This window comes from Zosterops lateralis, assembly GCF_965231275.1.
Source record: "Zosterops lateralis genome assembly, chromosome: 3".
Classification (NCBI taxonomy): Eukaryota; Metazoa; Chordata; class Aves; order Passeriformes; family Zosteropidae; genus Zosterops; species Zosterops lateralis.
Window position 1 is genome coordinate 47,718,724 of NC_139764.1, and position 24,888 is coordinate 47,743,611.

Here is a 24,888-nt window from a genome sequence, read left to right on the forward strand (position 1 = left end):
TACATTCTGATCACAGAATGTACACCTGACTTATATGTAAGGTTGTTGAGGGTAGCTCAAAACAACTATGGCAGCACTTTTTGTCTAAACCAGCACAATTCCTTATCCCAGTATACTCTGCTAGCCTGCCTGTAACACTGTCATGCTCAAGCTATCTCATATCATGCATCTAACTCCATTATGCAGTACAGACAAACCCCAGAAAGAATTACTCTAAAACTATGAGTTAATGCAGCAGGACTAGTCACATACTTTAAACTTTTAAAAGGTGTTTAGAACCTTTCATGGTTCTGCATCAGAGAGCTTCTGTGTTACTTTGGTAACACTCCCTCTTCATTTGCTCCACTAGAGTGCTTTTTTCAACATAAATTAAGACACTTCTCAAAGCATGTAGGAAATATAGCTAAGAGGAAATAATACAAAATTGAGCTCAATTGAAATTAAGTTAACATATGATAAGTACAGTCCTGAAATAATTAAAATGTAATTACAAATTTATTTTGCAGTTTTTAGTAGACAAACCTTGAGGTTCAGATGTCACAACAATGTGCTTTTTCTGACGGAAAAGCTTCCAAGAAGGAAGTGGTGGTGGTTCTGGCGGTGCTTCCAGAGGGCAGGACCTGGTTCTAGTGATCAGGACAGGATGGCTGTGGATGTGGGAAAGGCCGAATTGCCTCATCTTCTCTGAAGAATCAGCCTATGGAACATGGAAGGATAATCTGACTGAGTCAGATCTTCTTTCTCCTTTTATCTGTCTAACAAACAAGAACAGTATGCACACAAAAGAATCTAACAGCTTGCATAACAAATTACATTAATATAGTCCACCTGACAAGACTATCCAAAACCATGCTGATTAGAATTTGATATTCAGCACTAAAAGTATCCTTAGAAGTATTCACGTGTATTTTACTTTCCATAGTAAATTCATCACTTCTTTTAACTTTTTTCTATAACCATAACATACAGGTGAAGAGAATGAACATGTAAGAAAGCAACAGGCACATTTTCTTTTAAATAATCATACTTAAAAATATTTTCTGAGGGAAAAAGTCCCTACTTCATGCTGAATTTATAAAGTGGCAGAATTCTAAAATCAATTGGTCTTTTAGATAACTTGTAAAAACTCCATAATAATATTGCTTTGAACCAACACATCATTAAAGCTATAATTTTTATTTGATGGCTCATTTATAAAACACATTAAAGACACATCAGTTGACCGGTATACCAAAGCCCTTAGGAACAGAATTAAGAGCAGTTTTAGATGTGGACATTGAGTGGTGCTCTTCCCACTAAAATAATAATGGTCCAGTACTTAATATCACAACTGAATGTTCTGTTACAAGATTCGTATATCCTTTTAATGATAAAAATATGCTTTCTTACACACGCTAAATGAATCACCAAAACCTTTTTTTCTTTAACATACTCATCAGCAAGTCTGTGATTGCTTCTACTAATTTCAAAGTGTTGCTTGGGTTCTGTACTTATGAACTCTGTAGAGAAGAATGTTGTTGTGGTTGTCAATTTTTTGAAAGAGTGGGCAACGAATTAAATTAAAAATGCTAGTTAAAACATCCAGGATTAGAAAGGATTTTGAAGATAACCAGTTAGGTATCATAAAGGAGAATTCAGCTGTAGAGTACACTACACACTTGTAGGACTCAATTACTGATATTTTTTCATTTTATTTGAGCAAACTAAGACAAATTCAAGCCACAACAATCCAAGGAAATCCATACTAGAAAGCAAAGTTAAAAGGGGTACTGCAAAAATTCAGGAGAGAAATTCTGGCACAACTGCAGTCAATGACTTTCTCCACCTTTAGGGAGCAACTCTTATCCCAGTGAATCAATTTTCTAAACTTTATTTCAATCAGTGTTGTTTGTCTCAGCCTCTGAATACAGCTTGAAGATGGTGGGGGTTTTATCCATAAGAAATCCTCTACACTTCTATATTTAACTTCTGTCAACTCCCATTTTTCTATCAAGTCTTTACTAAAATACTAGTTCAGACATATAGATTCATCTGTCTCATCCTATCTGCTCTGCCATACCTCTGTTTCAGTAATCTCTATATCCCAACAGACTGTAGTCAAGTTTGAGACTCAGGGTGTTAGGTGGTAGGAAAGATATAAGCCCATATCCTCCCTTCCACTTTGCTTTTTGATGGCTAGCATTACTTGTTATTAGCAAAGAGACAATATTGACTAAGACCTTAAATTAGAATAAATTAAACCAATATCACAGATAACAAATCAATCTTCAAAACTGCATAAAATACACAGCCAAATTTTAAAAAGAAAATAGTGCAAAAAATAAATGCACTAAAGCATAACACCTGTAAGCCATTACTGGAAATTTCTTTACTCTATGATGCTTACCAGTTTCCTGAGAAGGCAGCTTAAAAATGTAATGATCTAATTATAATAGATACGATTCAAATACACACAAAAAAAGGGAAAACTAAGTAATGATCAAGTCAAGAAAGGCTGCTCTGGCACTATAAAAAACTTTCCGAGGAGTGTGAGTGACTAAGTGGAAATTTAAGTGTTGTTTTACCCCAGCTGCATTAAGTGCATTTTATCTAGGTACTTTCATCAGTTGCAATACTAATGAGAAAAATTAATATAAACACGTTATATCTTATATAACAATAAACAACATACTGGAAAATGTATATCAGGGACTCTTAACTGTACTCTTCAAAAAATTAAAATTCGTGGGTTTAAGTAGCCCTTAAAATAATTAGACTTTCCATTCAGAAGTATGTCATCATGATACATTTTCTAGTCCACATCTAGTCTTTCCCAGGAGATTTCAGCTTCTGGGATCCTGAATTACTCAGGAAAACTGAGTAAAATCAGCAGGCTTTGGCAGGAAAATTCATGTTCAGAATACAGAAGTACTAAAATATAAATTTAACTAATAATAATCATCTAGTGACTGTTTCACTGTGCTAATTGTATTCTTTTTATTACAACATTGTTACAACACAATGAAACACGCTGATAACAAAGTAAGTAATGCTTTCCGGTCCTGAGAGCACAGAATCTTACCATTCGTGATAATACAAAAATATCCTCTTCAAACAAATGCAGTGGTATACAGCCAGCGTACACGACCATTTCTGGCTGGGTTGGGATGGGCGATTCTACACAGAAAACATCAAAATGCTTCAGAACAAGGTGAACAATAAAAAAACATAGCTGTACCTCACACTAAATTATTGTGCTTTCTCTGTCTTATTTTAATTACTATTTTCTTTGTCTGACTGTTATTTTATTCAAAAGAGCTCACTGTAATGTACTTTGAAAAGAAGCCATGGATGGCAAAAAACTCCACCTCATTTAAATCATTAACAGTATTTGCATATTTTACTTATTTTACATAAATGAGTAACAGAAAATACAATTTAAAAATATGAGGTCAGAGGTAGCTTTCAACATTGCTTTTTTGTTTCACTTCAAATTTTAAAAGCAGTAGATACCAGCACAAAGAAAGCAATACACATAATCCATGTAGATTGAGTAGAAACGTCCTGATTGGTCAGTACTAGTTAAATGCTTCTCGCCAGTGAAGGCAAAACTTGCTTTTGCCAAAAAAAGGATCCAAAGCCAGAGCTCTGGCCAGTGCTGCCAAGGGATATAGATAGAGATTGAGATAAGCAATTTGAGAAACATAGCGCCGATAAACCAGAGTTACTGCTCTCACTTCTGTCAAGCAGATGAAAAAATGGGGGTAACAATGCCTGCCTCAAAGTATGAAGCTCTTATCTCACGTACCATATAGAAGCTTGTTTGCCCATAATTCTGCTACAGACAAGAAATACAAAAAGGGGCACATTCACTTTGTCAGCCCCAGAAATCTGTTACAGTAGGCAACCATATAAACATCTCCTACTCTTAGCAGTGAAAAAAGCTACTGCTAATTCCTGAACGATGAAGAGAAGCCAAGGATGTCTGACAGTCAGTTCATTCACGTTGAAGGGAAATTGAAAGTCTAAAAGATAATACTTGAAATATACCTCTCTGGTTTTACCAAAAAGACAACTCAAAAAGAAAGATATCTATTTCTCTCTATTTTTCCTTAGTCATCTCAGAAAACTTGGAGGACAATACTTCAGTACTTCAGGTTGTGACACCTGTTTTTCATAAGAATGTTTTCTTAGGAAAAATTTCATCACAGAAAGAGTTGTTAATCACTGGAACAGGCTGCCCAAGGAAGTGATTGAGCCATCATTCCAGGAGGTATTTAAAAGATGCATAGACCTGGCACTCAGGAACATGGTTTAGGGGTGGGCTTGGCAGTACAGGTTAACAGCTGGAGTCAATGAACTTAGAGGTCTTTTCAAACCTAAATGATTCTATGATTCTATCCCTATGTAAGACCCCAGTAAAATTTTCTATGTCTGTCATCGTTCCCTTCAGTTTCACCTCAAATATAAGAAAATTGCTTCCTCTGTTTAGTAAATATTCAACTGAAAGTTGCACTAAGAATAGGTATTTTCTCTGAAATGAAATAAAACAAAGCTATCTACATATAAACAGGTAAGTGGCTGGAAAATATGATTTATCAGACCTAAACCCTATTTATTTAGAGGGTATGCAACATTTTATTCTTGAAGTACAATATTTTTGCATCTTATATATTCTTTCAGGAATTTAGTTACCCAATTAAATATAATATAAAGGTAAGTAAGAGTTACTTTCCAATGGAATCTTAATTTTTCTCACTGCATGCATGTGATTTCCATGCTAACAATGGCTCTTGGGTTAGTTGAGGGTTTCATCTTATTCAAAAGCAAGACTATAATTAACTTTACTCTCAGCCCTTACCCTGATACATGAATATCTGATCTATTACAAGCACAGCAACATTAGCTATGATATCCTGCACATTACAGAACAGTATGTGCCACAAGGCATAGTGATCTCATTGCATGGGAGAAGTATTTCTCAAATGAAAGTATTTAATCAAATACCAGGTGGAATGCAAAGCTGTCCAGATGGGTTGTGAAATAAAATGTCTCCAGGGCAGACAATAAACAGCAATGAACAAATTATTAGAGCATGCAAATGATTAAACAGGCATATCATATCCACTTCAATAATACTATTACAATACTAGTATATTATGTACGTAGCTTTAAAAATTACATCTTATTTGTTGGGTTTTTTTTACTGTACAAAAAATGAGGATGATGTATACAAATTATCTGGCACCAAGTAATGATGATTAGTGTTGATTCAACATTTGGGGAAACTGGTTAAAACTGAGAGCCTTGATAAAATTGCATTATTAGATGAGAAATGTTATACAGTACAACAAAACAGATTCAGCAAAGCCTATTATTTCTATCCATCGGTGTGGATATAAGAATTCTGCAATGCTTTGTTAAAAAAAATCTGAATCCGTGTAGCTACTTATGTTGCACAGTTGCAGCTTTGCAAATTCACTTGCAGAGAATGAATACTAAACAAGCTGAACAAATGCTTCAGTCCCTTTGAGAAGGGAAAGTAAGACTTGAACTGATCCATGTAAAACAGATATCCAACCACTTAAAAAGAAAGGCCAGAAATTAAAATTGTTAGTTTTAATAAATCTTAACCATTTTTATTTGTTTATCATATGTTTTGCATATGATTTGCAAAGAATTTTCTCACCCTTAATGTTTGTTTTAAATATTTATCTATCAAACAACAGTTGATGGTGTAGTTTAACTTTCCAAGGACTAATGATGCCAGATGAGGACCACAAAGGTGATCTGAGGGCTGGAGAACCTTTCCTGTGAAAAGAGCTGAAAAAGTTCATGATATTCAGCCTAGATTGGAATAGGCTTCAGGGAGACCTTAGAATTGCCTTCCAGTATTTAAAGAGGAGCTTAGAAGAAAGCTGAAGAGAGATTCTTCAGGCCACAGAGTGATAGAACAAGGGGCAATTGTTTTAAGTGACCCCCCCGAAGGAGGTCTGGCTTGGATGTAAAAAGAATATTCTTTACCATGAGAATGTTGAAGCACCAGAATAGGTTGCTCAGAGAAGTTGTGGATGCCCCATCCCTGGACGTGTTCCAGGACAGATTGCACAGGGCAAGAAATGTGGCCTAGTGGACGATGTCCCTATCCATGGCAGAGGGTTGGAATTAGATTATATTTAAGGTCCCTTCCAACCCAAACCATTCTATGAAAACACATCAGTTGCCTGTCAATATCCTGGTCATCAGGGGTGCAGATCAGATGTTAGCGTCTGCTGTTGTGATAGGCACGAATTAGCTTTGCCTAGCAGAAGGTATTTTCTAGTTCTCAGAAAAATAACCTGTGTGCTCTTCAGAATTGACATAAATAGTGCAGAATGATGATATGTACTTAAGAACCAAAACGTTAGGCTTCAGTCCATCTTGTAACTGAAAACTCTTGAATAGGTAAAAGAAAATTAAAAGCATGCTACAGCTATGTTATGTTTATCTCATTGCCTATGATTACAGATCTACTTGTTTGATTTCAAAAACTAAGTATAATGATAATCTCAAGACTTCTGTGACATAGAAAAATATTAGTTTTAATTACAGAATTTGTATCAAGGCACAATGACATTACCAAACTATATGGTTGATTTGTAGAACAAACACACAAGTTCCTAGCTAGTGCCTTTTCAAATAGAACAGTGGTCCCTTTCCAGCAGTTCAGAAATCATTAAGAAACTCAGTAGTTTGGAAACTTCAATAAAAGCAAAGCAGTAGTTCTTTATAGGAACAAGGTGATTTAGTACCTTGTTGCATAGAGGTAAAACCCTGCAAAAGGAAGGGAAAGCCTTGTAAAACCATGGCTCAGGCCTGCTACGTCAGCTAAGCAGAAAAGGACTATGGGAAAGTGACTCAGTGAATTAGAGGTAGAAAAACAAGTTACATAACTATTGTGTGTTCACATCGTGGTGTATGGTGGTTGGTTCAATTATGTTTGTTATGATTTAAAAGTATGCAACTGATAATGAGCTAACTGCTTAAAAAGGCCTGTTTTTTACAATAAAGCAGCTCTCCTCTGCACCTGCCTGGGGACCCCACCTCACTTCACACCCTCACCTCATAGTACCTCATATCATTTCATTGTAAAAACTCCTCACAAAACATGGGGATACCCTAAGTATGAAAAGTTTGTTACCAGAAGAAAAAGTTGCTGAGTAGAAAAGTGCAGATTTGTATGTTAAAATGGCTCAGTAGGAACATATGAATTGTCTGCCAAAATTCCTTGAAGACTGGCTGACTGATAAGCCAAAGGACCAGAGGTGGTTGCTCTCAGGAAGAGTTCAGACTGACTTTGTCAAGGGCTTGTTGTTCAGCTGGATCCACACAACTGGATGAATAGAGAAACAAGTTCAATGCTTCAATGATCCCGCAATTCATACTGCATTTGTGGGGTGCAGCAGGTATTTGCTGTGGCTGCAAGTGATTCAGATCTGCATATGTTCGCATTGGAGCTGGCTGGGACTGAGCTTTCATGAGGGCAGCCCTTGTGGTGCTGTTTTAGATATGTGACCAAAACTCTAGGGGTAACACACCAGTATGTCAATGACTGCTGAGCCCAGCTCACGCACTAATAAAACTGTTCCTCACTCCACAACCCCAGCAAGAACACTGGGGGTGGGCAAAGGGTTCAGTCCTCATTCTTTGCCCTATCCCACTGTGGGGAGTGAGCAGGTGGAAAGGTGGCAGCTTAGCTGCCAGACAGCATCAACTCACCTCATCAACTATTATAGTCCACACAAAATCAAAAGCCTGTAAGAGAAGTCTCCAAGTATTTAGGAGTAACTGGTACTTCAATATGTCATGAATAACAAGGTCATGAATATACACTGCAATGAATATAGAAGGTTTTTCCATTTTAAAAGTAAAATATAAATAATATCTGGAGTAATTAAATATCTCTTTAGAAATAGTCCATATTTATGACAAAGAAGGAAAATTTCTTTGAAGTCAACAGGCAGAGTGAAAGAACTTTCATCATGCTGGAAATAAAACACTTTCCAAATCACTTAAAATAATAAAAAAAAAAATAAAAAGAGTTGCTGCATTAATTAAAGTCACCATTACAAAATTCCACCAGAACAATTCAGGCACTTTTACAACTACTGCCTCTGGAGTCTGACTTTGAATCAAGACCTGGTTTCAGATGTTGTTTTATGCACAACAATGGTTCTACTGTCCTGGGCCACTCTGCAGACCATGTGTCTCAAAGTCTGCAAGATTTCCCTTTTTTGGCTACACTCTCACAAGAAAAATGCATTGCAATTCAGTATTATATCGAACTACAATTCCTTTTTTGATTTTTTTTCCTTGCAGTATAATAATCTTAAATTTGCTCTGTTGCTGTAGAGATACCTACCTCTTACTCTTCTCCAAAAGTCTTTTCTGGATCAAAATTAGGAAAAAAGTTCTCTGATCAATGCACTTGAGCCCTGAATTAATCTTCTAAATAACCTCTTCACGGGACACTAACTGTCTTCCAGAAAAAAGCATAAACTGTGCTTTAAGTGGCAGAAGGAAAGATCTAAATATCAGGTGATTTTTCAAATGGAAGCACTACACCTCTTTTTTTAATGTTCTTTCACTCATTTTATACAATTTCCAGAATACAAATCTTGGATCCTTTTGCTTTCTTTTCTCCATGATGTGCTTGAGTACTAGTTAGTCACATTATTTATATTCACATGAAACACCTCAGTTCCTATTCCACACCACCTACATTAGAGCAAACTACAATCCTGTAATACATTTTAAAATTCACTGCTGTTTAACTCATTTAGTGGTATGTAAGATAGGAATTTAAATAAATATATTTGCTGATGACAAGCCACAATCTTGATTTGCTGTAGTTTAAAATTATTTAACACACTAACTTTAATCAGGATTCAAATCAAGAAGCAGGATTACCATTTATGTAGTAAATCTCATTTTTACTTTAAAGTTATTTCCCTTAGGAAGATGTTCTACCTATTCTCACCTATTGATTTGGAACTGCAAATTATTCCAGTTAATAACTGTTTTTTGCTGCTAGTCACATGGAAATGCCACATTTATCCAAACATAAGCAAAGCCAAGAGCATATGAGTTTATTGTACATTTGTAAAGGTCTTCTGCAGTTTATGGTAGTGAATTTGAAATCTCTTAGTTGACTGTTTAGCTGTCTGATTAGTATTTACTTGTGCCTTTTTTTTTAAAATGTATTTTCTTGAGTTTTTTTGGGGTTTTTTTAAAGCATTAAATATAAATGCACGAAGCAAGAATTTATCTAATTTTTGTGCTCTTATGAATATATCAATACAGAAATTAAATTCATCACTACTTATTTCCTGGACAAAGATTAGGAAAAAAGTACGATTTACATCACGGAGAGAATTCTAACAAATATTTCTGCACCATCTACCCTGCCCCCCCCAGCTCCCCTGCCCTTCAACAAAGAAGCATTCCTGTTTTTTCCAATTGCAATTCTGTGTATAAAATAGATATTGAACAAATAAATTATGAAAGAATTGTTCTGTGTTTTTAAACACAGAACTGTAAGACAGCTTGCCACTAAAACAAAGTACAGAAATATACTATTCTTAATCTATATAACAGATTAGGTTAGAATGACTTCAGGATGTAATGTGAGCTATAAACAACTACAGTTTAAACTGAATAAAGTAAATATAACTTCCTCTCAGTTAAGTTCAAAACCAAATTAAAGCAAAACCCTTTGCTTTACATGTAACTCCTGTCTGTATTTTTAACTTCAAAACAACAGGACTTACTTTTATCTGGGTCCTCAAGGCTTTGGGATTTCTCCAACTTTACTGGAGACTGAAACGCTACCTTTTTCTCTTTCTCTCCTTTTTTTTTCTTTCCTACTTTTTTCTGCTCTGCTTTTTCTATTAAGCAAAATAAAGATTAAATATTTTTCTTTCACAGATAAAAATTTTCAGTCATCAAATATCATACAGTGCAAATGGTTTAATAAGATTTTAGTTAAATGTTTAAAACAATCAACCACAAACTCTTTGAAGTCAAGAGCTGAGAAACAATAATAAACTAATGTAATCTAATTAAAATAAATAAAAATAAAATATAATCCTTAAGATGTAAATGAAGATTTACTGAGAAGGAGCCAGGAAGGCTTGGTCCTATCTTTTAGTTATTGCAAAACTTTTACATTCTTACTGCAGTGTAAGAAACCATTGTATTTCTGGCACTGTGCCAAATATTTTCTTCATGTCCTTGTTCTCATGCATTGGTAATTACAAAAAAAATTCAAATAGACAATGCATAGGTTCCTAATGGACATGAAATTAGAAAGTCTCCCACAGTCCAAACATTCTTTGAAGCCTTAGCACTTAGACTACAGAAAAAGACTTCTTAAATACAAAAAAACCCCCACACACTGTAGAACCATAGAATGGCTTGGGCTAGAAAGGACCTTAAAGATCATCTAGTTCCAACCCCCCTGCTGTGGGCATGGACACCTTCCATTAGAACAGGTTTCTCAAAGTCCCATCTTGACCGCTTCCAGGGATTGGGGAACCAGAACTTTTTTGGGGAACCTGGGCTAGGAGCTCACTATCCTCAGAAAATTTCCTTCTAATAGTCAATCTAAACCTGCCCTCTATGAATTTATAGCCATTCACTCTTGTTCTATCACTACATGCCCTTGTAAAAAAATCCCTCTCCAACTCTCTCACAGGCCACCTTTAGGTGCTGGAAGGTACTCCAAGGTCTCCCAGAAGCCTTCTCTTGTCTAGGCTGAACAATCCCAGCTTTCTGACTGCCTTCATAGGAAAGGTCCTCTAACCCTCTGATCATCTCAGTAGCTTTCCTCTGGACTTGTTCCAACAGGTCCATGTTTTTCTTGTGCTGCGACCCCAGAGCTGGATGCTGCGTTCCAGGTTGGGGTCTCACAAGAACAGAGTAGAGGGAGAAACTCACCTTCCTCATCCTGCTGCCCACACTGCTTTCGATGCAGCCTAGGTTACAACCGCCTCTTAGGGCGGTGAGCAAACACTGCTGACTCACGTACTGCCTCGCATCCAACGGATACCCCATGTCCTTCTCCACAGGGCTGCTCTCAGTTCTTCTTCCAGTCTGTACTCTGCCTCAGACTGTCTCAATCTAGGTGCAGCACCTTGCACTTCAACTTTCTGAACCTCATTAGATTCTCTTGGGTCCAATTCTCAAGTTTGTCCAAGTCCTTTTGGATGGCATTCCTTCCTTCGTGTCAACTGCACAACACAGCTTCACAGAATCATTTAGGTTGAAAAGGACCACAGTAGGTCATCTGGTCCAACCTCCCTGCTCCACCAGGGTCATACTAGAGCACATGGCACAAGATTGCATCCAGACACTTCTTGAACACCTCCAGTTTAAAGCCATTCCCAGCGAAGGAGAATCTACAACATCTCTGGGCAATGTGTTCCACTGCTCGATCACTCACACAGTAAAGTTTTTCTTCATGTTCAGGTGGAGCTTCCTGTGCTCCAGTTTCTGCCCATTGCCTCTTTTCCTATTGCTCAGCACCACAGAGCAGAGCCTGGTTTCATCTTCTTGAAACTCACCTTTTAGATACTTATACATACTGATTGAGTCCCCTCTCAGGTGTCTCTTCTCAAAGCTGAACAGGCCCAGCTTGCTCAGCCTTTCCTTGTAAGAGATGCTCCAGTCTCCCAATCACCTTCATTGCCCTCTCTGCTGGACTCACTCAGGAGCTCCATGTCTCTAATGTTCTGAAGAGCCCAGGACTGGACACAGCATTCCAGATGCAGACTGAGCAAAGGGGCAGGATCAGCTCCCTCCACCTGATGGCGAGGCTTTTCCTAATGTATCCCAGGACATCACTGTCCTGCTTGACCCCCAGGGCTGCTGGCTCAGGGACAGCTTGTTGTCCTTCAGGACCCCCAAGGTCTTTATCTCTCATGGTAACAGGAACAGCTTTGTGTCATCCAAGCATTAATCCCAAACATCAACAGAACATCTGAACAAAGCTTTCAGCCGCAGAGTTGGAGATTACAGAGTTATATCGTGACACAGTGGTTCCCTGATTCTTAGCTATTTCAGTCACTAATAGAATTTTTAAGTCTTAGGCAAGATTAAATTTACTTAGTTTTCTGGGAAAAAAAATACAGCACCCTGTTGGATGAACAACAGTGCTGTTTCCCCAGTGGCATGCCCATTCCAAACCCTGAAATATCTACCACACCGATGGCTGCATCAAAACTATAGCTGGATTTCCTAAGAAGAGAGAATACTCCCTCAGCCAGGTAACTTCTAAGACTTTTGTAACACTTTTGACATTGGGACATAGCTTTTGGGATTCAAAGTGAGGAAGTCAGATTTTTCTGAAAATCTAGGAAGAAACAGAAATTTCAGCATATGATTTGTACTCTCCAAAGGCATGAGAAGTGGTGTGAAATTGCACCCATGCCTTCAAGTTAAAAACAGCAACCAAGAAAACTCAGTCCCAAATAAAACAATGAAGAATGTTCCAGAAAAAACAAGTTTCTAAATGTAAGCTTTTTCATTTAAATGTAAATAGGTCTTGAAGAAAGCTATTGCCTATACCTAGTAGCATAAAAGAAAAGTTGCAATAAATAAAAATGCAGGTAGCCATTAGAAGATATTTGTCTCAACTCTGTAGGTAATTGCAATTTACAACACCCATTATAAAATGTTTAATTAATTGATGGTCAGAGAAATGTTGCCTTTGGAGAAACTGTAACCTCCCTGATGGGTATCTCTCTGCAAGGAACTAGACTTTAGAAAAATGGGTGTGACATGAATCTGAAAAAAAGTCTCAGCCAGAAAGTGAAGCTATTTTTATAAAATAAAAGACTAGTATTGCTTCTAATGACATCTATAGCTAAACCAAAAGTGTTTTGAATTTTCATCATTGCGACATATTTAGTGAAACAACAAACCCTCAGATGTGGCAATATATGCAAAATATAATTATTTGAAACAGAAACGATGTTAAACTCATTTATGCTTGGCCTACAAAGATTAGACTGTAAAATTACAGACCTTTGCTAACACTATTGGCTATCTCCACTTTCTCATTTATATCTGACAGCTTATTCACAGATGAAACTTCACTTCTAAATTCTGAGTCTTTAGTCTCTTCAGGTTTTGTGTCATCCTGAGTAGACTCAAGCTCTGGAGCCTTCTTCTCTGGCAACTTGAATTCTGGCACAATCTCTTTCAAAAAGTCCCAAACTTTGTCCAAATATTCAGGCCTTTAAGAGAAAACAAATGCATATGTCAATGGTAGGAATATTTCCAATAAGAGAAGAAAGTGTGATTTTCATTTAGGCAGCATTATACCACAACTGACAGTCCAACTCCAAAAAATGCTACTGGGTTATTTTAATAGATATTTTAGATAGAACACACTCTGCATCAGAAATATTTGTTGAGACAGCTTATGGAAAAAAAAAAAGACATGGTGGTTAGAGATGCATGCAAATAAAACAGCCTTTCTCAAGATTTTTAGAAATACAAGTTATAGCAGAGAAACTTGCCGACCACTTTACAACTACACAATATAATATTGTGGCTTTAGCTCTGTATATTAAAAAGCTTCTCAAAGGTAGTTACAAACTGGAAAAGTTTTGATATGACTTAATAGTTGCAGTCAAGTTGGTTTTCCACAGAAACTCAGTGATTCCAGAAATAATCTCAAACAGGGTCATGAGTGAGTTTCATGCAAGCTAACTGCATTCAACTTTTTTTTTTTTTTACATAAAATAAGTGATCGTAAAATGAGCTAAAGTCATCTCATACTACTATTCTAAAGACTGTACTATTCACATTTTCATATTTCATGCTATTATATATTTTTAGTAAGTGAATACTGTTTTTGCTGTTGAAGCTGTAAAATCAACTATAGAAAGAAAAAAAAATTAGGCTACTTAAGTTTTTTTAAGTCCTTGAACTACATACATACAACTGTAGGACACCAATATATCAAATACTTAAATTGCAAGCATAGCTTGAGATGTAAAAATTACTGAACAATGGAATAAAATATTCTTTGACTGAATTTATTTAATAGTGAAATATGGTTAAAATAAAAAAATATATCTATATTTATTAATTATATATCTATATTATTAATTATATATAAACCATAACAATTTGTTATCTACATATTCATTTGAATGTTATATCAAAAGGCAAAAAGGCATAATTCAAAAGAAAAAGTCTAAATATTTACTATCAGTATCCAGGTAATTTTTTTAGTAAAAAGAATGTCAAGCTCAAAAGTCAGAATGTCTTTCTTCAAAAATACAAAATGAACGTAAAACACACAGGAATCAAGAAAAATGTTATTGTAGGTAGGAAACTTTTTTTTAGTTAAAACTAAAAGTCTGCCAACTATAACAATTTAAAGGGTGGAAACATCATACTAGCTGACATTAATTTCTTCCAAATTCATTACATATATTTTCTATGGTATATTCAGATATAAATTTATTATCAGCAGACATTTTGTAACTGCATACTAAATGAAACAGATTTCTCTAATCTTGTTTTCAACACACTGTTTAATATTAGTTAAATTAATTTTATGAAGAATAGGCATCAGCATGATAAATGGCTTTACAACAAACCAGATTACTTAAAAAGAAAAACAATAAAATTGCATTTCTCAAAGGTACATTTCCCAAGTGCCTGAATTATAAGCCATTTACTTTCCAAAATTGATGGTGAAGGACTTTCAGGGCTCAGCTTTATTTTTCATAATGCCCTATAGAATTAAATATTAAGCAACTAACGCATATATTGTTTAATAAAAGAACATACTGGAGAGGAATAACCTCTGGTATCCATCCAGTCAGCGTTTGTAGAACTGTAAATTCCTCCATCTCTCTTTTTCCAGTTTCATGTATACTATAAGACAAAAGCAGACATTTTACAATTATAATGCAACCAATACAGTAAACTCTGTAGCCTACATTGCTTTCAGTAGGAATAAGACCATATACAAAATAGTTTGATGAAAAACAAGTAATAACTTGAAATTTTAGGAGTTTTCCAAACCACTGCTGACTACTCCCTTACAAAGTCAATGCCTTTGCATCAGGTTCATTGTTTTAATGTTCCCTCTGGTACAATGGAAATTTTTTTCAACTTTGTTAGCAAGCATACTTTATATACTTGCTCACAGTTGCAGGGCTTGAGATTGAAGTCCCTTGTGCTAAAACAGGGTTATGATCCTACAACTTCCATTTCCTAAGCAGCTTCTCTAACTCTCAGGTTATTCTGAATAGGCTGGTTCTACTTCCACTCTAGCAAAGTTCATTCTTTCAAAGTGACACTCTGCTACTCTCTGGAGAGGTTTCCTGAGAGCACCAAGGCCAGAGATGGCAGCACTTGTACGGCTAACCCTTGCGCTCTGGAGAAATGCAGTATTTCAATCACATTCCTGCAAACAGAGTTTCCTAACACGCAGCTTTAGGCAACTCCTTAGCCTGTGTAAACACCCTTCAGATGACTCTTCTGACAAACATAACTTGATGTTATAAGAACAGGGAACTTCACAACCCAGATGAAAGTTTTGAATTATTTTCTCAAGATTACTCATTTAAACTCTTGGTGTTCATTGTTCATTTCATAGGAACCTGTAGCCATAATTGTCCATCACTGCACCATAGGCCACCTTCTACTTTTCTGGTCACTTTAAGGGAAGTGGATCACTGTACATGGCAGCACAATTGTAGCAAAGGTATCAAAACAGCTAACAAAACACTACTTTCAATATTGGTTGATTCAATATTGGTCAAGACTGACAATAACTATTTCATTAAGAGTTCACAGTTACTTCTGTTTGGCAGAAAGCCGTATGTAAAGTTTTAAGGAATAATGGCAAATAAATGAAGCAAATGATGAGTACTCCAGTTTCATTGGAAGTTTCCTGTGAATAAATTTAAAAAGACATCTAAAAAGGAAAGCCAGCACCTTCTGTAGCTATGGAAGATTTTGTTTTACTGATTTACAGTGTCAGCTTTGGAGGTGTATAATTTTCATTACAAAAATTTAGCAAAATATATTTCCTATGTACACTAAATCAACTCCTTGCTATTACCACGTGACTTCACAAAACAAAGCAAAAGTGAGATGACAAAACATACCTAGTATTTGCTAACTTAATGATAGCTTTGGCCAGCAACATTGGCCAAAGTTCATTTTGGCAGGTTGTAGCTGGTAATAACAAATTCTCGTCTTCACCGAAAGGCATAGTGTCATCCACAATGATCTTTCTCCAGCATCCCTGTGACAAAGGAAGGGGAGGAAAGCAGAAAGAAAAAAACATAGTTTGTGGGCTGACAAGCAAAAAGCATGTAAGAGAACTTTTAATGCTTTCTCAAGAACTCGATCCTACTGTAACTTGATTTACATCACAGATGGCTTTAAAAGTTCTCGCATAATACGTGAGAAGCATGGAAACAGCATTCATAGCATTTATTACTTCTCTGACTTATTTGTTTCAGAGATTAATCTAATTGCCACTATTTCCAAATATATTTCATCTCATATGTGTAGTACATCATGTGCATGCATTCATTGCTGTTTCTTCAGCTGCCATGACAGATGCCTTAGAAACAGTAATGATTAAAAAAAGGCATAACCAAGATAGCAGCTTTTTAAATGCCTCTCTCTAGGTCTCAGTCTGGAAAATACTTCTGATATAAGCTGTCCCCTTGCTTCCTAAAAACTTCCCAGGGATGTTGAGCGTAGTTAGTCTCCTGTTAAGCATTACAATAATATTTTATAAAACATTATACTTAAAATGATCAAATGTCAAAAAAAAATCTCAATTTTTTTTTCCATATTTCCAGGATAAGAAACAAACAGGTAAGACAAAGTACTGATATCTTAAATAACAAATATTTCATTAGTCAACTGAGCTAGTATTCCACACAATAGCCTTGTCTACCATTCTCCAAACAGAAGTCTGTCCTAGTGATGAAGATAATTGAAAATAGGTGGGCCAATACCAAGTACTTCTGTTAATTCACCCACAAAATGAGGAAGAATGACCAAACTACTAAAGTGTTCACCACGTGTTATCAGAGAGTGCAAAACCCTTTCTCTGCTTGTAACTCACCTATGGATTCAAGCTGAAATAACAGCTGATTAATGCTATGAATTCTATAGGTCTAAGGAGAAAACAAGTTTAGCCAGAGGCCAAAAATATTCAAAATGCATAAAAGAAACTAATAAAGTTTACAGCAAGAACAATTTTGTGACAATCAAAACAAAATATTTAAACTTCCCTAATTTGAAAAGGACCTAGTCAGTTATATGATCACATACCTCCTCTTCCAATAGTTATTGAAGATTTCTAGGAAGAAATGTACAAGTTGATAAGTAAAGGAAAAGAAACCAAAGAAATTTTTAAAAAATGTGGGGCAGATCTACAGATGGAAAAAAGTGAGAAAAAAATAATTCTAGAAACAAATTCAATAACTCCAGGAAAGCAAAGTAAAGTAGAATGTGGAGTAGAATTTATATATTGTGCCACTTTTGTGAAAAAATACCATCCATAGGTTTGATGTTGTGCATCACTATGCCTTCAGGACTCAATGTAGAATATTAGTGAAATCAGTTCATTATTCTTCCACTTTTTGCTCTGTTTTTCATTTAATTTTCTCCTTTCCCCTATGAAATCTCTGTCTCTATCTCTTTTGAGATTTGTCTTTCCTGGTTCATACATTTTCTTTAATCTTCCAACATGTGACCCTCTTTTTCCTGTTTTTCTTTCTGTAAAACACAGTTATGTAGCCAGAGGAAAAAAATTTGAATAAACAAACAGGCTCAAACCAAAAAAAATCCAAAGAAGTGTGACAAAAAGTGACAAAGAAAATGAAGCATGCTGGTAACTCTTAGATATGCTTTAAAATTTAGTCTTTTACCATTTGACTACAAAATACCTGCAGCATTAAATTCACACAGAGAAAAATGTCCTCTACTGACCGAACAATGCAACTTATGCCTTCTCAAATTCATGCAACTCATTTCTCTATGAATATAAGTTACTCCCCATGTGGAGGCAGTAGTAAAGGATGAAGGAAGCACAGGCATGTAAATCAGATCAGTGTTCTATGGGTCAGACCCACGTATCTGAGGGCCAGCCTTGCAGAGATGTGGCCATAAAAATGAGCAAGAGGCTGATCGTGGGTGCTTTGAAAAATAAAGATGATTTTACTAACAATGGAAAATAATACAAAAACAAAACAACAGTGCTGAGCACAGCACAAACTCCTTGCTGCTACAGCACCTCTAAATGTGAGAGGCTAAAGAGAAAAGCGTGGAGTTCCTTCGTTCTCTCTTCAGTACCTCATGGCTTAGGTGGGCTTATGGCTCTTGGCCCAATGAGAAAAACAACAGCCTTTGAGTAACATTTCCAGGGTCCAATCGACATTTCTGGGCTGGCTCCCAGCCAATTGCAAAGAGAAATCCACAGAAGTTTCTAGCTGACTTAACATGTGAAAAGGTAAAGTGAGACCCTTTCCCTACAAGGGAACACCTGCTAAATGTATAGGGGTTGCATTACTACAGTGTTCCCCTTTCAGGAAAGGTCAATTTCAAGTTTTTGTTTCCAATTGACTGTCCCAAATTTTTTCAACTTCAGGCAACTGGAAGTTTAATAGGGTTAGTTATAGGTCTTAGCATGCTGTGACATTTTCTGTTTCCACAAGATATATGTAACTGAATTAACTTTTAGACATTAGCTCTTTTACATATCATTATTTCTTTATTAAAATGAGGTTCAATATGCAATGAATTGATGAATTGTTCCCTGTTGGCTGCCAAATGTGTTCAGTAGTTATTGTGTGGTATCTTCAGAAACCCTTGGCATGTTTTAGTTTTACCAGTACATCTTCAGTAAATGATCCTCACAGTGGAAGTATCTGTCTTTAAATACACTTAGTGATTTGACTTTACAGACCTACTTGTATCTAAGTTACTTAAACATAAAAAAAAAAAAAAAAATTAGCCTAATACACCAGAGGTGTGGGCCACATGTCTGACTCTACTAGGCGTTTGCATCAAACCTACAAAACTAGAAAAATAAAATATTGCCTTGGCAAGTAATAACATGTTTATCAAGCCCCAAGTTGTGCAAAAATCACATGAACTGTAAGAGGCATTATAATTAATAAATACCAACAATTTCTCAGTTTTCCTACTCCTAAAAATTCAATAATAAAATATGTGTCAATTGACCATTAAAGTTTGCCATGCTGGCTGCATCATATTTTTATACTGTTGGAGGAAACTACTCACCATCCAATAGAGTTTCAATACATATTTTCCGAATTTATTGTACAGTGGTACGTGTTCCTTAGTAGCTTTACATAAGGCATAAATGTGTTCCCAAGGTTTCCAAACAAGTGTGGGTGTTTCACTATTTAAGGAATTTTCATTATGTATCCTCCAGACAACATATATTTCACTTACAATCCATCTCATCAGCTAAAACAAGAAAAAAAAGTAGAAAAAAATTCTTTTCAAGTAACATATATTTGAAAAAAAAAATTCAATTTATATAATGATCAAAGAATAAAACAAATCCTGTTGTAAATAAAAAAAGGACAAAAATATAGCTATGGTTTAATTGAATAATTAATTTCACTGTTACAATTTCTCTTAAAATCATTACAACACCTATCTACAAAAACACAAGACTTCATGAAACTCAGTAAAAGCACAGTATAAATAAAGCTATTCATCATTTAACAAAGGCAAATGAAGAAATACAATCTTAAATAAATTATGTTACAGGATTTGTGAGTTGCCACTTGTTTAACTTCTTATTAAAAAGCCAGCTTCTAAAAATCAATATTGCCTTCAATAGCCATTATTTGTACTCAATAAAAGAAATCCTAAATTATTAAATGTACTCAGTAATTTTTAAGACTTAAAATAACAGCTTTAACTGATCATGCTTTATACATGTGTTTTAGAATATGCAGATTTCTGATAGATGCCATACTTGAACAAGTATTACCAAACTCTTACAACAATTTATATAAACTGGAATGAAAAAAAGCTTTTACTACAAGAAACTTGCCCTAAAATTAATTAGTGGTTCTATGGACGGTCCAAGAAACTTGTCCTAAAATACATTAGTGGTTTTGTGGACTTCAACATTTACATGACCTGTCTTCTGATGTTTCCTCCCTTGCATCTCTGGTGCTGAATTTTGAATTTACAACAATATAATGAATGAAATAGAAATTATTAAGTAATATTACATTCAGTAAGGTGCTCAGATGCCTCAGTTCCACCTGGTTTATATTTTCCCATAACTACAGAAATTCGGTAAACATTTCAATTCTGGAGAGACAGAAAAGACTGTCTGGGTCACAGACATCTGGACACACATGCAGGCCCACTAGGACTTCCAGAAAGTTTGAATGAAAAATATAAATCCTTTCTAACATAGCCTTTATTTACTCCTTTCTTTAGACAATATTATCCAGTAGTAATTACCTTAGTTCATAGACTGCATACATATTTTTAAAAGTTTGGAAAACCTGTTACCATCTGATTTTTCAAATTCTAAAACAGGTAAACACTAATTATAATCTAGATAATTTATTGTCACTTTATCCTCTTCATTCTTTTTCCACTTAAAAAAATTCCCACAACTTCTTTCTTCTTTGGCAGAATTTGGAGTGAAATTCAAAAAGTTAAAGAAAGATAAGGAAATCTTTTTTTAAAGAACATTAATGCATTTCCACCTACCTCACAACAAAATACGTGCTCATTTGCTGAAACAAGGTCAAATGAGGTTTCATTTTTGACTATCACAGGAACCTAGTAGAAAGTAAATTAGTTAGGTACACAGCTAAATTATCTGTAAAAAATTAAATTAATATTAGCATTTAACTGCAGTGAACACTCAAATGTTGGATACCTGGCAAACATTCACCGCACATTTGAAAACTAGAAGTGATCATCTTGTAGATGGTTTGGTATTTCTCAGTCCTTAAATGTAGGTTTCCAATTCTTAAAAAATGATTATTATTTTTACCAGGAGATATAACGAGTATCAAATTGAATGATCACATAAGTAACTTGAGATGCCCTCAATTTCTAAGATATTTGAAGTTCTGCATTTAAATCATGATCATAACAGTGTCTCATACTTTGAGATTGCTTTGCCACTCACCAGGGTTCACAGGATTTGCCCATGGTCAGTTAGACAGTGGTATTGTCTGAACAGTGACTTTATCAAACGTTTGGCTGCATTACATAGTGTTCATGACTATTTACTTCTTGCACAGCCCATTTCCTTTTTGTAAGCAGTTTAGTAATAGATTGGGACTGCAGTTTACTGAACTAAATGTATCAGTGTCTCTCATCACATAGTGGTGTTCGTTGTTTGATTCTTTTCTTACCATACTAAATAGGCTTGTTTATGCTTTCTTTTATAGTTAAAAATATATCAGGTAACAAATAACTCTTAATAGCCTTTCATTGCTTGACATTTACATTAATTGTTATATAAAATCCCTGGTAATCATTGCCTGTTGATTCAAAATATATTAGACCAAAAGAAGCATCAAAGTTTTAATCAGGTCCTAAAGAAAACAAATATTTTCTTCATAGTATTCTAGAGATAGATTTTAAAAGCTATTTTTAATACAGATACATGTTTCCATGACTTTCTGGGCTGCCAGCTCTCTTGCCCTCATTTCTCAGATACCTCCACTCAAGTTTATGCATTTTGGCAGCGCTTCCTATTCAATCTTTTTGGTCTTGTCAATTACTCCTCTGACTTTCCCCTCTCCCTCCATTAAAAATTAAACTTAGATCTGTTTAGTGTCTAATTAATAAAAAATGGAACTGACAAGCTGACAATAGGAAAAGTGACAAGCCTGAAAAAGTTGGAAGGGTGGTCCAAGCGCTTTAAAACTTCAATATTTCATCTGAAGTAAATCATGTAAACCCTTAGATTAGTAACAGTATTGGAGAACACTAACATTTGAAATGGGAGGCTGTTTATTTTCTCTGCAATTAATTTTAAACTTAAACTGAATAACAGCTATGCATAATTTTTAAATGTTACGATCATCTTGTAGACACCTTCTGTCAAAGACATGGACATGTACTCTGTTTAGCCCAGAAAAATGATAGCTGAAGTGAAAAAAAAGTACTGTAGTTCTGGTAAAGTTAGTTCATGGTTTCATGATAAATATGAATACTTCAGATACCTGCTCAAGAGAAGCCTCAGTTGGAACATACAGAATATTCTCTGCCATGACAGAAATTCTTAAATCAGATAGAAAGGCATTTCTCCATCCAGTTATCTTCCAAATGAACGTGGGAGTCAAAAAGTGAAGCAGATATGGGAGGATACACTACCATGATGTTTTGCCTCAGGAAAAAAGTGCTGGTCCATGGTGGTCTTATCTCATTAATAAAGGCTCTCAGATTCTGTATAGTACCATTGAGAATGGTATAATTACAGTTAACTGTAAAGAATGGGGCTAGTATAGTTAACCTTATGTCCTTTTAGACACTGAGAAACCCGTGTTGTGTGGCATCAAGTAGGCCTCTGATCCATCTAGGCAGCATTCTCTACAGATCCATTTTGGTTTTACTGACCTGTGATACAATTCGAGCTATGAAAGGATATTCTCACAAGATAATAACTCTGCTCACCATTTCTGCTGTAAAATGAAAGGGCTGTGGTTACATCAAGTCAAGGAGGTGCAGGTGATGCAATTGCCAGTAAGGAGCAGGAGCTGCCTGCAGGCTCCTCCCTTACCATCAGCTGTGTGAGCCCACTCTGGGCCCAGGGTTCCCAGCCCTGTGTGCAGCACAGCTGAGCTGTCACACGGGCCGCTGACCCCTCATGTGCACCAGTCTCCAAGACAGGACTGACTGTGTGGTCAAGTGGCTTTTACCTGCCCAACTAACTTCCTCTGCTAATTTCACTCTACTTTTCAGAAGTTAGGCAATAAGCATTTTTTCATCATGACCTTGCTCGTTTCTTACCTCGTCTGTTAAAAATTCTTGTGGACGTTTCCATGAATGCACTTTTAAGGATGCTGGCAACCTTATTTTCCCTTCAGGATCATCAAATCCAGTCTACATAAAATATGTATGAAAAAAACAGACCACTTTTAATAATTAGAGTATTATATCTTCCATGAGATTTAAAACCATATATTGTTCACAGGATAACTCACTTAAGGAGAAAAATAGCTTAAAAAAGAACCAATAGTATCTACAAGTGAACAAAAAGAACCCAAAGCCCAAGATGAAGATGCAGCACAAAAGTCACCTATAGTGTCCAGAGAAGAAAGTGCAGACCACATAAACTAAGAGCTCTATATGAAACGATTCTTTTTCCCTTTCCGAAAGAGCTCCAAAAAAAGCTTAAATTTTAAATCAGTTACTCTTCTACCAGGTTATTCCTACATACTCCCTTATTTCTATAGCTTTTTAAGTTGAAGACTGAGAATAAGTATCTAAAACAATTAAGACACAAAATAAGCATGTTCCATGCATTTAGCACTGCTATAGAAACCAAAGAAAGCTATAATTATACAGCATGAATTAGCCTGTTAAAAACAGAGGCTCATACAGTTTTCAAACTTGCATTTTTGAAGTGATGCTTATCCTCCACGTGCACAGAAGGCATCAGGATATATGATATCTGTTTACTTCCTGGCACAAAGGAGGATGAGGACATGCATGCCTCTGTTACAGGTTATACTGACTGAGAAGCTAAGCAGTTACATGGTTAATGCCTTTTATTTGTGCCTGGATCTTCAACAGCTATTAGGCATATTATACACTGCTGTGTGTTTCACAGTCTACGATGCCCTCTATCTCCTACAGACCAGAGGAAGAGTGGCCAGGAACAAAAATCTATGATACTTTGAGTCCTTAATGATTAAAGGAAGGCAAAACAAAGTACATCACAAAAGCATAAAAACCAAACACTAACCAAAGACTCCCAAATAATATTTTCCCCACAGTTTTTAATTGTTTATTTCATTGTGTTAGTTCCTTCAACATAATAATCTGCAACAAGTTATTTCAGTACCTGAAGGAAAAAAAAGATAAGCTGGGGAGAGAAGGAGTGTTTTAGGAATACTATTTTTTTTCCTGAAATCTTAAAGAATGTCTTGGAGCCTGGACCATACAAAACTGTATTAACAGAGTTTATATTCCGCTTTCAGAGACATTCAACCCTGGCTTCATGGCATAACAGGAAAGTTTAGCTCTTAAACACTAGATAAACCAGAGAAAAGAGGCAAATGGGAATGACACAACACTAAGCAAAGGAAAAAAAAACCAACAAACCACACCTGGAAAGATACAGCCTTTTTTTAGATTACTAGAGCAAAAAATGCTTTGAAGAAGAATATTGTAGGTTTAGCTAAACTTGACTGAAAAAAACAAGTTTTAACTTGTCTTTTTATTTAAGGTGGCTATAAGAGACAAGTGCCAAGTCTCAGGGGTTCATGCTCTAAGGAGTCTCAACTACAAGTTCTACAGGAAGGACATGGAAGAAATGGGCACAAGAGACAAAGACAAGGCCAAATGCACAATCTCAGCAACACAGTGCACTGCTCTAAGAGAGGGCATTGTGTAAGGGTGCTTGTTAAAAGACCTTCAGTATTACAAGGAAAGATATCACTTCATGTTGATTTTTTACCCACACAAGAAAATATGACTGTTTATATTTGTGTTCCTCAAGTGTACTCAAAGGTCGTAGATGACATTACTAACTTGGTTTCCAACTGAAATAACCTCAACAACGTTGAATTCTGGCTACCTGCTTGGATTGAAAGAGGTCACATTACAAAATATGTTAGATCTATAAATTCAGCTGCT

The 24,888-nt window shown here is 35.7% G+C and overlaps 1 protein-coding gene across 1 annotated transcript in view; it reads right to left on the bottom strand.

Annotated features, from left to right (window-relative positions):
- Nucleotides 1–24,888, bottom strand: part of ADGB (androglobin) — a gene marked incomplete at both ends in the record, with an annotated part of 104,859 nt that overhangs the window by 62,468 nt on the left and 17,503 nt on the right. The window contains 8 exon segments of the mRNA XM_083857627.1: nucleotides 523–697; nucleotides 3,062–3,156; nucleotides 13,045–13,256; nucleotides 14,827–14,913; nucleotides 16,155–16,294; nucleotides 19,315–19,503; nucleotides 20,779–20,850; nucleotides 23,038–23,130. Coding sequence (XP_083713753.1) covers nucleotides 523–697; nucleotides 3,062–3,156; nucleotides 13,045–13,256; nucleotides 14,827–14,913; nucleotides 16,155–16,294; nucleotides 19,315–19,503; nucleotides 20,779–20,850; nucleotides 23,038–23,130 — 1,063 coding nt within the window.